Below are 12,759 nucleotides of genomic sequence, written 5' to 3'. Positions count from 1 at the left end.
CATTTGTTAAACTCTTCCAAATAACTTTAATACTTAACATAAAAATGTCAAGAAAGTATTGTGAAACAGTACGCTGATTTCTTTCCTATGTTTCAAGGTATAGTTAGACAGTAAGTCATGGCACCAGTGAATTGAAAATCCATTGTCACTGACAGAATATCTCTGCCGTCAGCTAAGCCTCCCAACAGAATCCATGATATGGTATGAGGAGAAAGCTGGTGTGAAGGTACAGAGAGTCTCTACATATACAGGAGATCCTCTAATAATATTGTCTCATTCACTATTGTTTAGTTTTTGTTTGTTTGTTTGTTTGTTCCTGAGACGGAGTCTCTCTCGGTCGCCCAGGCTGGAGTGCAGTGGCGCGATTCGGCTCACTGCAAGCTCTGTCTCCCGAGTTCACGCCATTCTCCTGCCTCAGCCTCCCGAATAGCTGGGACTGCAGGCGCCCGCCACCACGCCCAGCTAATTTTTTTGTATTTTTAGTAGAGACGGGGTTTCACCGTGTTAGCCAGGATGGTCTGGATCTCCTGACTTCGTGATCCTCCCGCCTCAGCCTCCCAAAGTGCTGGGATTACAGGCGTGAGCCACCGCGCCCGGCCTGCTTAGTTTTAACAAGAAAAAAATCCTTTCCAGGCCAGGGCTACTGTTTGTGTAAAGTGTGCACACACTCCCCATGTCTGTGTGGGTTTTCTCCAGGTGTTCTAATTTCCTCCCACACCCCAAAGATGTGCATGTCAGGTTCCTTGGTGAGTCCGAGTGAGTGTGGTGGTGTGTGTGATTGTGTCCCATGTTGGGGTGACGTCCTGTTCAGGGTTGGCTCCCACCTTGTGCCCTGAGCTGCTGGAATAGGCTGTGGCCACCTGTGACCTTGGACTGGAATAATTGGGCAAATAATTCTCTTGTTTTTATTAACCTACCTTAAATGTATGTATAGCTCATATTTGTTTCCATATTTAACATTAGAAGCATTTTGGTCCTTATGTAAAAGTTTGGTTGTTTTTGTGACCAGAAATATGCTATAGAAACTCAACTCCTATTTATATCAACTAGCCTATGGTAAAATTGGTTTCATTATACATTGTTTGTACTTAAAGTTGTAGTTTTCAAGACCCTATCTGGGATGCTAAGTTAGGACTTCGTGTACTCTTTCCATGGGGTTAATTTCAGAAGGCCATCTGATCATTTGAAATCTTTACTAGTTCTTAGAATCTCCACAGCTGTCTCTAGAATAAATGTTCTTAAATTTACCTGCCTCCCAAGCAGATGGTATATTGAAAGATTCTTCTTCAGTAGTGTAATATTGTGAAATATGTATTTGGTCTTATCTGTTTCCTGGCACACAGCTCCTAAAACTCCTGGAATTTCCAGAGTGACAAGTGTCTTTTGTATGCTGATGAGATGACTGGTGACTGTCAATCCTTCGTAGCTGCAGGATGAGGGCTGGTCACCAGAAAGATCAATAAATAATTAGAGGGTTGGACTTTCAGCTCCACCTTCTCACCTTCAGGTAGGAGACAGGAGCTGAAAAGATTGAGATGATCACCAACGGCCAGTGGCGTAATCAGTCATGCCTATGTAATGAAACCTCCATACAAAGCCCGAGAGGAGAGGGTTTGGATGAGCTTCCAGGTAGCTGGAAGGTGGTCAAGCCACATGTGGAGCTGACAGGAGGGTGTGTGGCCAGAGAGGGCATGGAAGCTCTGCACTCCTTCCTACCTCTCACCCTATGCATCTCTTCCACACAGCTGCTCCTTTGTAATATCCTTTAAAGTGTTTCCCTGAGTTCTGTGAGCTGCTTTAGCAAATTAACTGAACTGGGGAGGGGACTGTGGGAACCCTGATTTATAATTGGTCAGTCAGAAGCATAGGACACAACCTGCGAGCTGTGACTGGCATCTGAAGTAGCAGGCAGTCTTGTGGGACTGAGCCCTTAACCTGTGGATCTGATGCTATCTCCAGGTAGAGTATCAGAACTGAGTTAAATTGTAGGACATCCAGCTGGTGTGCATTGGAGAATTGATTACTTGCTGTGTGGGGGAAAAAACCTCCAAACATTTGGTGTCAAAAGTGTTGTATTGAGTGTGTGACGGTAGAAAAACACCTTGATTTTTTTCCTACCTCTCAGAGGCGGTATTCCCCTGAAAAGTCTGTGGAACACCAGACCAGAGAGATGCTCCTGTAACTGAGAACTGCTTGAGAAGCTCTGCAAACTAAGGCTCCCTCTTTGATATGAATAATTCAGATGATTTTATTAGAAGATCTGAAAAGTCCACTTATATATCTTGTTTAACTTTATAAGATCATAAATTTCTTTTAAAAAGTAATACCCATTAATTTACTATGGAAAGAGAGTTGAAGAAATATAGTTTAAAGGAACATAGCTCCCCCTCTCCCATCCCTTCTCTTATCACAAAGGCTGAGGAGAAGCCCACAGAGAAATTATTGTTCACTTGTTCGTTTTTCCATCCTTTCAATAGAAAATGTCTCTAAACTCCTTTGATATTCTGTGGCTAATTTTATGGCTGGTCATAAGATAATAAGCTGCTAGACCTACACTGAGCTCCACTTAGCACACTAACACTTCATGATTGAAGAAGACCTCTTTTGAAAATCTCTTGAAGTCTTTGCAGAGTTCTCTAAACATGACCAGGAGGCCAATCATGAGGAGGAGTCAGATGTTTTGCAGGAAAATAGTCAATATACATAAACTAAGTTCAATACCAATTCTTTGACTTGAATAACGTTTTATTGTCCCAGCCTTTTTGTCAGGTTATCGCCGACCAGACTTCACCTGGAAGCTCACGAATGGCCTTGCAGCATTGGTAAAGTCAGGTTCTTGTGGACTAATGGTGCTCTTTCTTGATGTGATTGTCATCTGAAACTTCTCCTGATTATGCCTTGAGTTTTGAGTTGCCTCCCTTCTCTCACATGATCTCATTCTTTTCAGGATCAAGATATTTTTAACTTCTGTATTTAGTACCTTTAATAGATTGAGCTAAGAAGCCTAAGCAATCTTCAGGGCTAAGAAACAAGTTCGGTGTCCACACCTTGGTGATGGCTAGTAAGTCAGCCATGATTAATCCCAGCAGAGGGCAGGGAAAGAGTTCTGAACCAGGGGACCCAGGTCTCAGCTTTGACTTGGCCACTAGGCAGCTCTATCAAATTAAAACAGCCATGTTAAAAAAAAGAAGCCCTGTGTCCTTGTTGGGCTTAATTCCCTTCATATGTAAAATGTGACAATTGGACAAGAAGACTGATAATGTATTTTACAGCAGTAGTTCTTGACTTTTGCTCTGTATTGGACTCACTTGGAGAGAGTTTTAAATCCCCATGATCCTGCTACATCCAGAATGTCTGATGGCAAAACCTAGGCATTAGTGCTTTGAAAACTCCCTAATGTTGAGAACTATTGCTCTGTAGGCCTTAAGGTCTGAATTTTATACTCTATCTTGAATAAATGATAGCTGATAGTGTTTGAGGGTCATATCTTCCAATGACTAAATATGGCAGGAAAAACAGGCAGATAATTTGAAGCATAGATTCTTATCTTGGGCTCCAAAATCTTTTGCTTGTGGAAAAATGAATGTTTTAGAAATCAATTACCCTGTATCCCAGGTTTCAGGTTCTTTCTCTAATCCACCATTCTGGAAAGGCAGTTTTAGTTCAGGCAAGAGTCAGCTGAACACACTGAATTCAGGAGCCATATTAACAGCTCTGGTTTCCCTGGTTGAAGATTTCCTTACTATCTCCTATCCCTGCCCTTGCTAATGTGAGTCTTTGTTGCCTTAATGCTAACTAAACTTTTGGTGTACTCTATGTCTAGAACTGTGTGACAGACATCTGAAATCTTTATACCCTAAGTACCTACAAACTATCTTCATTATTTTAAGAACTCTCCATACTCCATTCATAGAAAATTTGAATTTGAAGATCATTACCCTAAGAGTCATAGCTTTCTAGGAACAGTTGAATCAAAGAGGAAAATATTTGGTGAAATTCATACAATATTAAAATCAAATGCCACCTTTCCAGAATGCTGGATTAGAAAAAGAACTTGAAACGTGGAATATAGGGTAATTCATTTCTAAAACATTAATTTTAATAATGATTTAAAAAACAATGGGATAAATCTAGAAAAAATCTAGCTTGTATCTCCAAAGAAGGAAAGCAATGTTATTCGATATTTAGGCTTCAGTTATCTTCTATCTGAGATGCATATTTTGGATTGGGTATACTTCTCCCTAATGTACTTTGCCCTTTGATGTTGCTGCCCTTGAGCTGACCCCCACCAGAATGTACGCTCAGTGTGGGCAGGGAGCACATGGCTCCTGTTCACCTTTGTTTTCCCAGTGAATGGCACAGGGCCTGGTACATTGCAAGTGTCTAATAAATATGTTGAAAAGTATGAAAGATTGTAAGAAGTTAGTATCATAAAGTTAAGATAGAAGGAGGGTCTCTCCAATTCTGTAAGTAAATTTGAGGGGGTAAGTATCACCTTACTCGATAGAGTCTTTTTAGACTTCGTCTGTAATTATGTATTAAAAAAATAATGGAAATGAACCATTATGATTCCACAACCAGACAATCGAGAGAATGGTACTGTAACTCTTCATTTCATAAAGACTGGTATGAAGCACAAAAGCCAGCAAAGAGTGAGACTTCACTTCAAACAGAACTCAGGGAGCCTTGCCTCCATGTAATGAGTTCAAACATCTTTTTACCATTTACCATTTAAAAATGGAATTGTTCCAGAACCTACCACCTAACCCCTAAACCAGAACATCAACCAAAATCACATAATCTACATGCGTGTTCTTCTCCATCCAGAGCCACTGTATACGGTTAGACAGCTTATTGACCTCACCCTTGCAACTTAAAGTGTGGTCTATGAACAGCAGTGTCAGCATCACCTGGATGAGTTTGTTAGAAATACAGAATCCCGAGGCCAAATCCAGAGCTACAGAATCAGAATATGTATTTTGATAAGACCCCTCAGAGGGTCTGATGCTCAGGAAAGTTTGAGAAGCCCCGTACGCAACAGATTTTGAGTCATAAGGCCTTCAGATTTTGCAGGGATCATTTCTGGAACATAAAATTACTATGTATGAAATGTTTAAAGTGAAAAAAAATAGAATTACAAAAATGAATACATAACAAGACACTGCCAAAAATGAGCAGGTAAATTTGAAAAAAACAACAAATAGAAAAAGGTGAAATAGAAAAAATGTATCATTTGTAAAGAAATACTCAAAAAGTGTTATAAAACACATCAAACACAAAGTCTATTGTTTGCTGTTTCAGCTGTTCCCAGCACTATTTATTTTTTGAAAAGGCAAAGGTGGATATGATTTTTTAGCTATTTCTGAGTGAATCAAATATAAACTGACATCTTTCCAAAAACATGTCAGAAAGGAGTAAAAGAGAAACCACCTTATTTTCTGAACAGCTTTGGGCTTCATTAAAGATATCCTTTTACTTCATGTACATAATAGATGAACATTTACACACACACATACACACACACACACATCAGGGAGAAAAGCTTTGGAACTTACCATTGGAGCTAACGTAAGTGTCCACTAAAGTGGGGCCCTGCCAAGTTCCTTGACCTCATTTCCATGTTGGTCACACTAACTCTGGCGTGGAAGATGCTCTGGTAGAACCTATCTCTCAACAGCATTCTGCCCCATTGGATGGTTCTTAGGGTAAGGGGAAGTGACAGTTTTCATGGCTACCCGTGACTTACACAGCATCCAGCTTTGTCCCATTGAAAGCATATCCTTGGACTGAAGTAAAGCCATTGTTGTACAGCTTCCTACAACCAACAGAGAGAAGAGAAATCAGTGACTGGTGAGAAGTGGTGCTGGCCTGTTTCTGGAGAGTTGGGCTATATTTCTTCAGTGTCATAAATGTGCATAAAGGTTTTTCAGGTCCCACATGTGTATCCCATAAGGAAACTTTCCAGTACAAGTTGTTGGAAACAAGATAATATTTCTCAGTTTGAATGCCCATTCTCCCGACTTAGCTTCTAGTAAATTTAAGCTGTTTCTCAGAATCATATTTAGTTTGAGTAACAAACTTGTTACCATTAAAGATTTTAAAAGAATATTCCACATACCTTCAGAAAAAGGGATTTGAGGTAATAGTTAACCCAATGTCAATAGCGGAGGAGCAACTGCGGTCTCTTAAGATAAACATTTTGAAAGACATTCATCTAAATGCATATGTTTTTATTTTTCTATTAATATTTAAATGTTATTTCACCTTTGTATTTTATCCATCTTTTTATCCTCAGAGCTTAGATAGATTAAATGTTTAAGGGTTATAGGCTGAATTAAATTAAACCTCACAGACAAATCTAAGAAAGTAGATAGACCACGTACTCTTATGGAATTTTTTTTTTTTTTGAGACAAGGTCTCTCACTCTGTCACCCAGGCTGGAGTACAGTGGCTCAATCATGGCTCACTGCAGCCTTGAATCCCTGGGCTTAAGCGATCCTCCCACCTCAGCCTCTCAAATAGCTAGGACTACAGGCATGTGCCACCATGCCTGGCTAATTTTTGTATTTGTTGTAGAGATGAGGTTTCACCATGTTGCCCAGGCTAGTCTGGGCTCAAGTGATCCACCTGCCTCAGCTTCCCAAAGCACGGGGGATTACAGGTGTGAGCCACTGGGCTGGAAATGTTAATGTTTTAACTTGTTGCTATGTTTCTATGACTAATTAATTCGTTTAATGAATCAGGGAGCCAGTCTGAAATGTTATTACTTCTGTTTCCTATTGAAGTTACTGAGACATGAGTGTGACTTGCCAAAAATACATTGCTCTAGGACTGTTGAGACTTAGGATCCCTGACTTCAAATATAATTTTTTTTTTTTGACACGGAGTCTGGCACTGTTGCCCAGGCTGAAGTGCAGTGGCATGATCTCTGCTCACTGCAACCTCTGCTCCTGGGTTCAAGCAATTCTCCTGCCTCAGCCTCCCGAGTAGCTGGGATTACAGGTGCCTGCCACCAGGTGCGACTAATTTTTGTATTTTTCAGTAGAGATGGGGTTTCACCATGTTTGCCAGGCTGGTCTCAAACTCCTGACTTCAGGTGATCTGCCTGCCTCGGCCTCCCAAAGTGCTGGGATTACAGGCGTGAGCCACCGCGCCTGGCCAACCTCAAATGTAATTATTTCCACCTACCAAAAGCAGCCCCCCTTTCAGCAGGAGAAGGAGCCCCAGCCTTGGGAGCTCTGGGCTATATGGGAATGCAAGAGGTTATTGGTGGTTATTGGCATGAAGATAAGAGAAGACAGCTATAAACACACTCAGGCACTGCTAGTGGGAACTCCTAGTGGCAGTTGTAAGGGAACTTTGAAAACTACAGTAATCTACCACATGTGAACTTTGGGAACACATTAAGAAGCACACAGGAAAGTTCAAATTTGGAATTAGACCTGGCTCTGCCACTTAATAGCTGGATGATCCTGAGAATTTCTTAACCTGTCTTATCCTCAGTTTATCTCTAAAAATGTGATAAATAAGTACATAAATGTAATGCCCAATCAAAAGGTTGCAGAGAGGATCAAATAACTATATATTTAACAAAGTGAGGAACACTTATTAGGTGACCATGTTAAAAGGAGCCATTCGGGAGGCTGAGGCAGGAGAATTGCTTGAACCTGGGAGGCGGAGGTTGCAGTGAGCCGAGATCGCACCATTGCACTCCAGCTCTGGGTGACAGAGTGAGACTCTGTCTCAAAAAAAAAAAAATAAATAAAATGAAATAAAAAATAAATAAAAGGAGTATCCTAAAACTTGGATTTATCCTATATAGTTGTGGGAAACTGAGCAAGATTCTCATGGCTTTGTTGTCGTTGTTGATGTGTTTGTTTTTGTTTCATCTTAAATAATTACATAGCGAGTTTAATTCCAGCTACTAACATGCCCTGGGTGAGGATTGCGATACCCCAGGAATATAAGCACAATGGCTGAGAAAACTCTGCGCATAAGTAAATTTTTTCTAAACTAGAACTCTTTTATGAAGATGTGAGAGTTGTGCATATAGCATTTTAATTTTCCTAAATTTGTTGAGAGTCCTGGACATTAAAAATACTTGTTTGAATTGCATTTCAGATATTAAATAGAATTCTTAATGAACAAATCGGCCTTGTAAAGGGAACATGGTGAAGAAAGACAAAAGAATTACAAACTTTGATTGAAACTTTCTCCTACCAGGAATACGGGTACAAAGTCAGCTGTTGGAACATGTATCCTTTCATGTTGATAGTTTTTTGAGCCTGAGCTTCGAAGAAGCAAGGACTTTTGCCAAAATGTAGAGCTAATCATCTGAAAAGATCATGAATAATCTATACCATCCTCTCCTCTACATTTAGGAAATATGGGCTTCCCTCACTCAGATGTTTCTAGAAACACATGCTGGGCTCCATGCTGGGTGTGGGACAATGAGCTTTCACTTGAGGGGGGTGCTTGAGGTATGGGGATTTCAGAAAAATGGTGTCAAGGGATAGAAGTAATATTCTATAAAGAAGTTTAGCATGTAGGAGTTTCCTTATGATGAGCACTATATGGCGCAATGGAAAGCTTTACTGAGGAAGTAAATGGCTTTGAAGTTTGGAGCCAAGCAGGCTAAGAGCCTGGGCCTTTTCTGCATGGTAAGAAGAAATTATGACTGAGAAGGAGCCTCCTTTGTCTTTTCAAGAGACTGCTCACCAGGTTGTGATGAGAAGGATCATCTGAAATGCTCTACTGCTCTCAGAAGTTGAGGTAACTTCACTGGGCCCAAACTGATAAACTAGGAATGGCTCAGACAATAGCCCCTTAGAAGAACAGTGTGAAGCTTGGATCCATTTTTCTGGGAAGTAATTTCATCAGGTTTGTATCTGATAAAGACCTCCACCCCAACTTTAGTGTGAGCAGAGAAATGAAACTGGGGTGACAATCCAGACAAAAACTTCACCAGGCTTGAACCTGGGCAGTGGTCCTGAAAATAGAGAGGAGACCCTGCAGAGGTAGCTTCAACTCTACTTTGTGACTTATACAATGAGAGAGGAGTTTTCTACCAGCTTGGAGAATTAACTTATTCTTTATACCTCTATTGGATCTTCTCCTTTAGAACATTTTGTGAATATCCCTAATTAAGCATCCACTTTTGACCATCTAAAGGGCTTTGCCCCTATTCAAGCTCTGGAAAAATGTTGACGTATAGCAGCACTATGCTTTCTATGTAATATCCCCTTACAGGAGCTTAATAACAGTTTGTGATTACTGAGTAAAAGTGTGAGTGCAGAATTTATAAAGTTCTTAGTGGCACCACTTTTTTTTTAACTCAGTGATCTTGGGTAAGTCACTTCAATTTGCTTAAACCCCGGTTCTTCTTCTGTAGAATGGGGACACTTGGATACCGATGATTATCCCATAAGGCCTGCAGGCCATATCTAGTCCACTGCTTCTTTCTATAAATAAAGTTTTATTGGAACACAGACATGCTCATTAGTGTATGTATTGAGTACGGCTGTTTTTGCCACACAATGCCAGAGTTGACCAGTTCCTACAGAGGTTGCATGGTCTGTAATGCCTAACTGGTTCTTCATGTGAAAAATGTACCAACCACTGCCATAATGAAATCCTCTTGTCTTGTTACCTAAACTCTTTTGTAGTCTACAGAGTACCATCCCATAAGACAATACTCTTATTTAATTATGTAGAACACTTTATACTCTATAGAGTATATATGATAAGGCAGTATGGCTCTTGGATGGTCTGTAAACATATGAAAATGGCTCAAAATAGAATTTAGTTGATGGAGCGAGTAGAACTGGTAATACTCACAGTGTCAAGGTTTCATTGCATAGTCCCTGGAAAGCATTCACAGGGATTGACGTCATGTAAGGGTTGTCTGTAATTTCACTGCAAGAGAGAGGGACAAAAACACTTAATGAAAAAATGCTTTCCTTCTGCAGCAGGGGTCTTGCTGCACATACGCACTTAAATAAATAACAGGACACAATATAGCTTAATCTTATTTATTTTTAAGTTTCACTGACCCTTCTTAACCGCTAGTGGCTCAGAGGTCTGGTGAGGTGGTGAGAGCTGTCCTAGATGACATGCACCTGGAGCCCAAATGTGGGGTAAGTGAGAATTTTAGGTGTGGGTGGAGGTCCCTGACTTAACCCTTATCTCGGGGTAGGCAGATGGATTTGAGAGGCTTCTCCTGAATCTGCAACACTTTGTCCACAACAACTAGAGTTTTCTACATGCACGGACCTTTAAGAAGGTCAGGATAAAAGGATTAAAGGATTTCATTTAATGAGTATTTCTAAAATGTCCTTCACTTGCCAAACTTCGTCAGGCTCCTGGAGAACCTTTCTACGCCATTCTAGTTTCTGGAAGATTGCTTACATTTTGAACTGAGCTCTTTTGCAACAAAGAAGTATGATCAATTTTTTTTTCTAGCAAAACCCCGAGAGTTTGAAGCTCATCATTCTACCTTTTGCTGACTCTTTAATGCAAACTCAACTTGTAATTCTCTCTGCCTTATGTCCTTTCATTCCTATACAATTAGTAAGACAACTGACCTATGTCACCAGCTTTGAAAAAGGGCACATGGGTGCCAATCAAAGGTCACAGGCAGTAATTTGAGTACCACTCCTGACTGTTCCTTGAGACACTGCTCAGACAAAATCACCTGAGGTTTCTATTCCTCAGTTTCCTCATTCATAAATGGAAAAGCAATAACTTCGTTTTACACCTTATAAGGTGGCTGAGAGGAGCAAATGTCATGTGTGGGAAAGTGTTTAAAAAACTATTAAAACTCTATGAAAAATAAGGTATCATAGTTATTATCAAATATTCCTTCTATTCAACCATTCCCATTGGCAAAGAAACATTGCATAATTTCTTCCATTTAAAAACAAAAACACACAAACAAAATCTTTTCTCCTGACTCAATATCTTGCAATTACCGAGCTATTTTCTGCTCCTTTTAATAGTAAAACCTCTCAAAAGAGTTAATTATGGTAACTCTTTCTAATTCTGTCTACCCAAATCTCTCTTGAGCCCACTCCAACCAGCACTCCACTGGAACTGTTCTTGGCAGAGTCACCAACAACCCACATTGCTAAAGCCAGTGGTTATTTCTCAGTCCTTGCCTTACTTCATGCCAGTGTAGTCACACCTGGTCACTGCTTACTCCCTGAAACAATTGCTTTACTTAGCTTCAACCTACCCCCATGACTGTATTCTAGTTCTTGTCAGTGACAAACAAAATATTGTCAAACATGGCATGTATGCATACTTACAGTATAAAGAATATATCAGTGGAATAAACTTTGGTCAGGTCAGGGAACATTTTAAGTCCAGTGTTGAAAATGCCACTAAATTAATGAAAAAAAGAGAAAAAAAAAGCATAGAATTTAGGTAAAAAAATCAACACATAGGAAGGAGAATAATGTAATAGCTGAAAGCATGGGTTCTGAAGACAGCCTGTAGTCAAACTCCCAACACCTTCACTAAATATCTGAGTAACTGTGGGCAAGTTCTGATGGTTGGATGAGATGATATTCCCTCAAGGCACAATAATTTAATCCAGTCCACTGGTGTCAATACATCTGCTCGGCTTAGAATGCTCTGGAGATTGTTTTAACCAAGTGGGATTACTAGAAATATAAATTCAGTTTTCGTGTGTGTGTGTGTGTGTGTGTGTGTGATTTTCTTGTTTAATTGGAAAAAATTATGTGTTTGTTAGTGAAGGGCTAAGAAGAAGATGGGACAGGAAGATATGATGACTTTAAGCCAGCTTCCTCTTTCAAGCTCTACATTATATTATGCTGTTATTTTGCCAAGACTAGCTTTCCTACAGCAGTGATCTGAGAGTACCATTATAGCAGTACCATTTAAAAAAATATGTCCAGAGAGCCGGGCACAGGGACTCACACCTATAATCCTAACACTTTAGGAGGCCAAGGCGGGTGGATCACTTGAGTCCAGGAATTCAAGACTAGCCTGACTGACATGGCGAAACCCTGTCTCTACTAAAAATACAAAAATTAGCTGCACGTGTTGGCATGTGCCTGTAATCCCAGCTACTTGGGAGGCTGAGGCTTGAGAATCACTTGAACCTGGGAGGCGGAGGTTGCGGTGAGCCGAGGTCATGCCACTGCACTCCAGCCTGGGTGACAGAGGGAGACTCTGTCTCAAAAAAAGACAGTGTTCAGAAAAGGAAGGAAACCAATCAAAGACAATGTCTTTACCTTCCGTAGTTTATATCTTCTACAGAAAAATGTTAAGATTAAAAGACATGCATAAAACACCATGAATACAAGAATTCTCAGGCTCCTGATGCCTCCCAGATTTAGTTGTTTTAACATTTGTTGCAGCTACTTGAATGTAATTAGAATTTTTTTTTTGAGAATTTGGCATGGCATAGAGTGACATCTAGACACTACTCAGTAAAGCTTTAGAGAAGGTCTTCTGGTAGAAAAACTATATCCATTGATACACCTTCTGAGGCAAATTCAGACTTGACTCCCTCTAGAGAAGAAGGCATAGGATTTGAAGAGGCAGCAGGAGCCAGAGGTCTCAAAATGAGCAAATGGGAGGGACATTCCAGATAACAAAGGAGAAAGGTGAGATTCCATAAGGTATATTTGAAATACAGTAAACAAACTAGTTCAATTGCAATAAGTGCTCATGAAGAATAGTAGGAGGGAAAAAGGTCCAAGAGTCAAGTGGGGTCCATATACTTAGATCAAG

The 12,759-nt window shown here is 40.2% G+C and overlaps 1 protein-coding gene across 2 annotated transcripts in view; it reads right to left on the bottom strand.

The window, feature by feature from the left end:
- TSHR (thyroid stimulating hormone receptor) overlaps positions 1–12,759 on the bottom strand; it is a 183,059-nt gene that overhangs the window by 38,256 nt on the left and 132,044 nt on the right. For both annotated transcript variants that reach the window (XM_054449612.2, XM_054449613.2), the window contains 3 exons: positions 11,307–11,381; positions 9,838–9,915; positions 5,747–5,815 (listed from right to left, as the gene is read on the bottom strand). In XM_054449612.2, the coding sequence (XP_054305587.1) occupies positions 5,747–5,815; positions 9,838–9,915; positions 11,307–11,381 (222 nt within the window). The remainder of the gene's footprint in view (positions 1–5,746; positions 5,816–9,837; positions 9,916–11,306; positions 11,382–12,759) is intronic.

Source organism: Pongo pygmaeus, chromosome 15 (assembly GCF_028885625.2).
Source record: "Pongo pygmaeus isolate AG05252 chromosome 15, NHGRI_mPonPyg2-v2.0_pri, whole genome shotgun sequence".
NCBI lineage: Eukaryota > Metazoa > Chordata > Mammalia > Primates > Hominidae > Pongo > Pongo pygmaeus.
The sequence above is the reverse complement of the archived record's forward strand: the minus strand, read 5'-3'. Positions and strand labels throughout refer to the sequence as shown.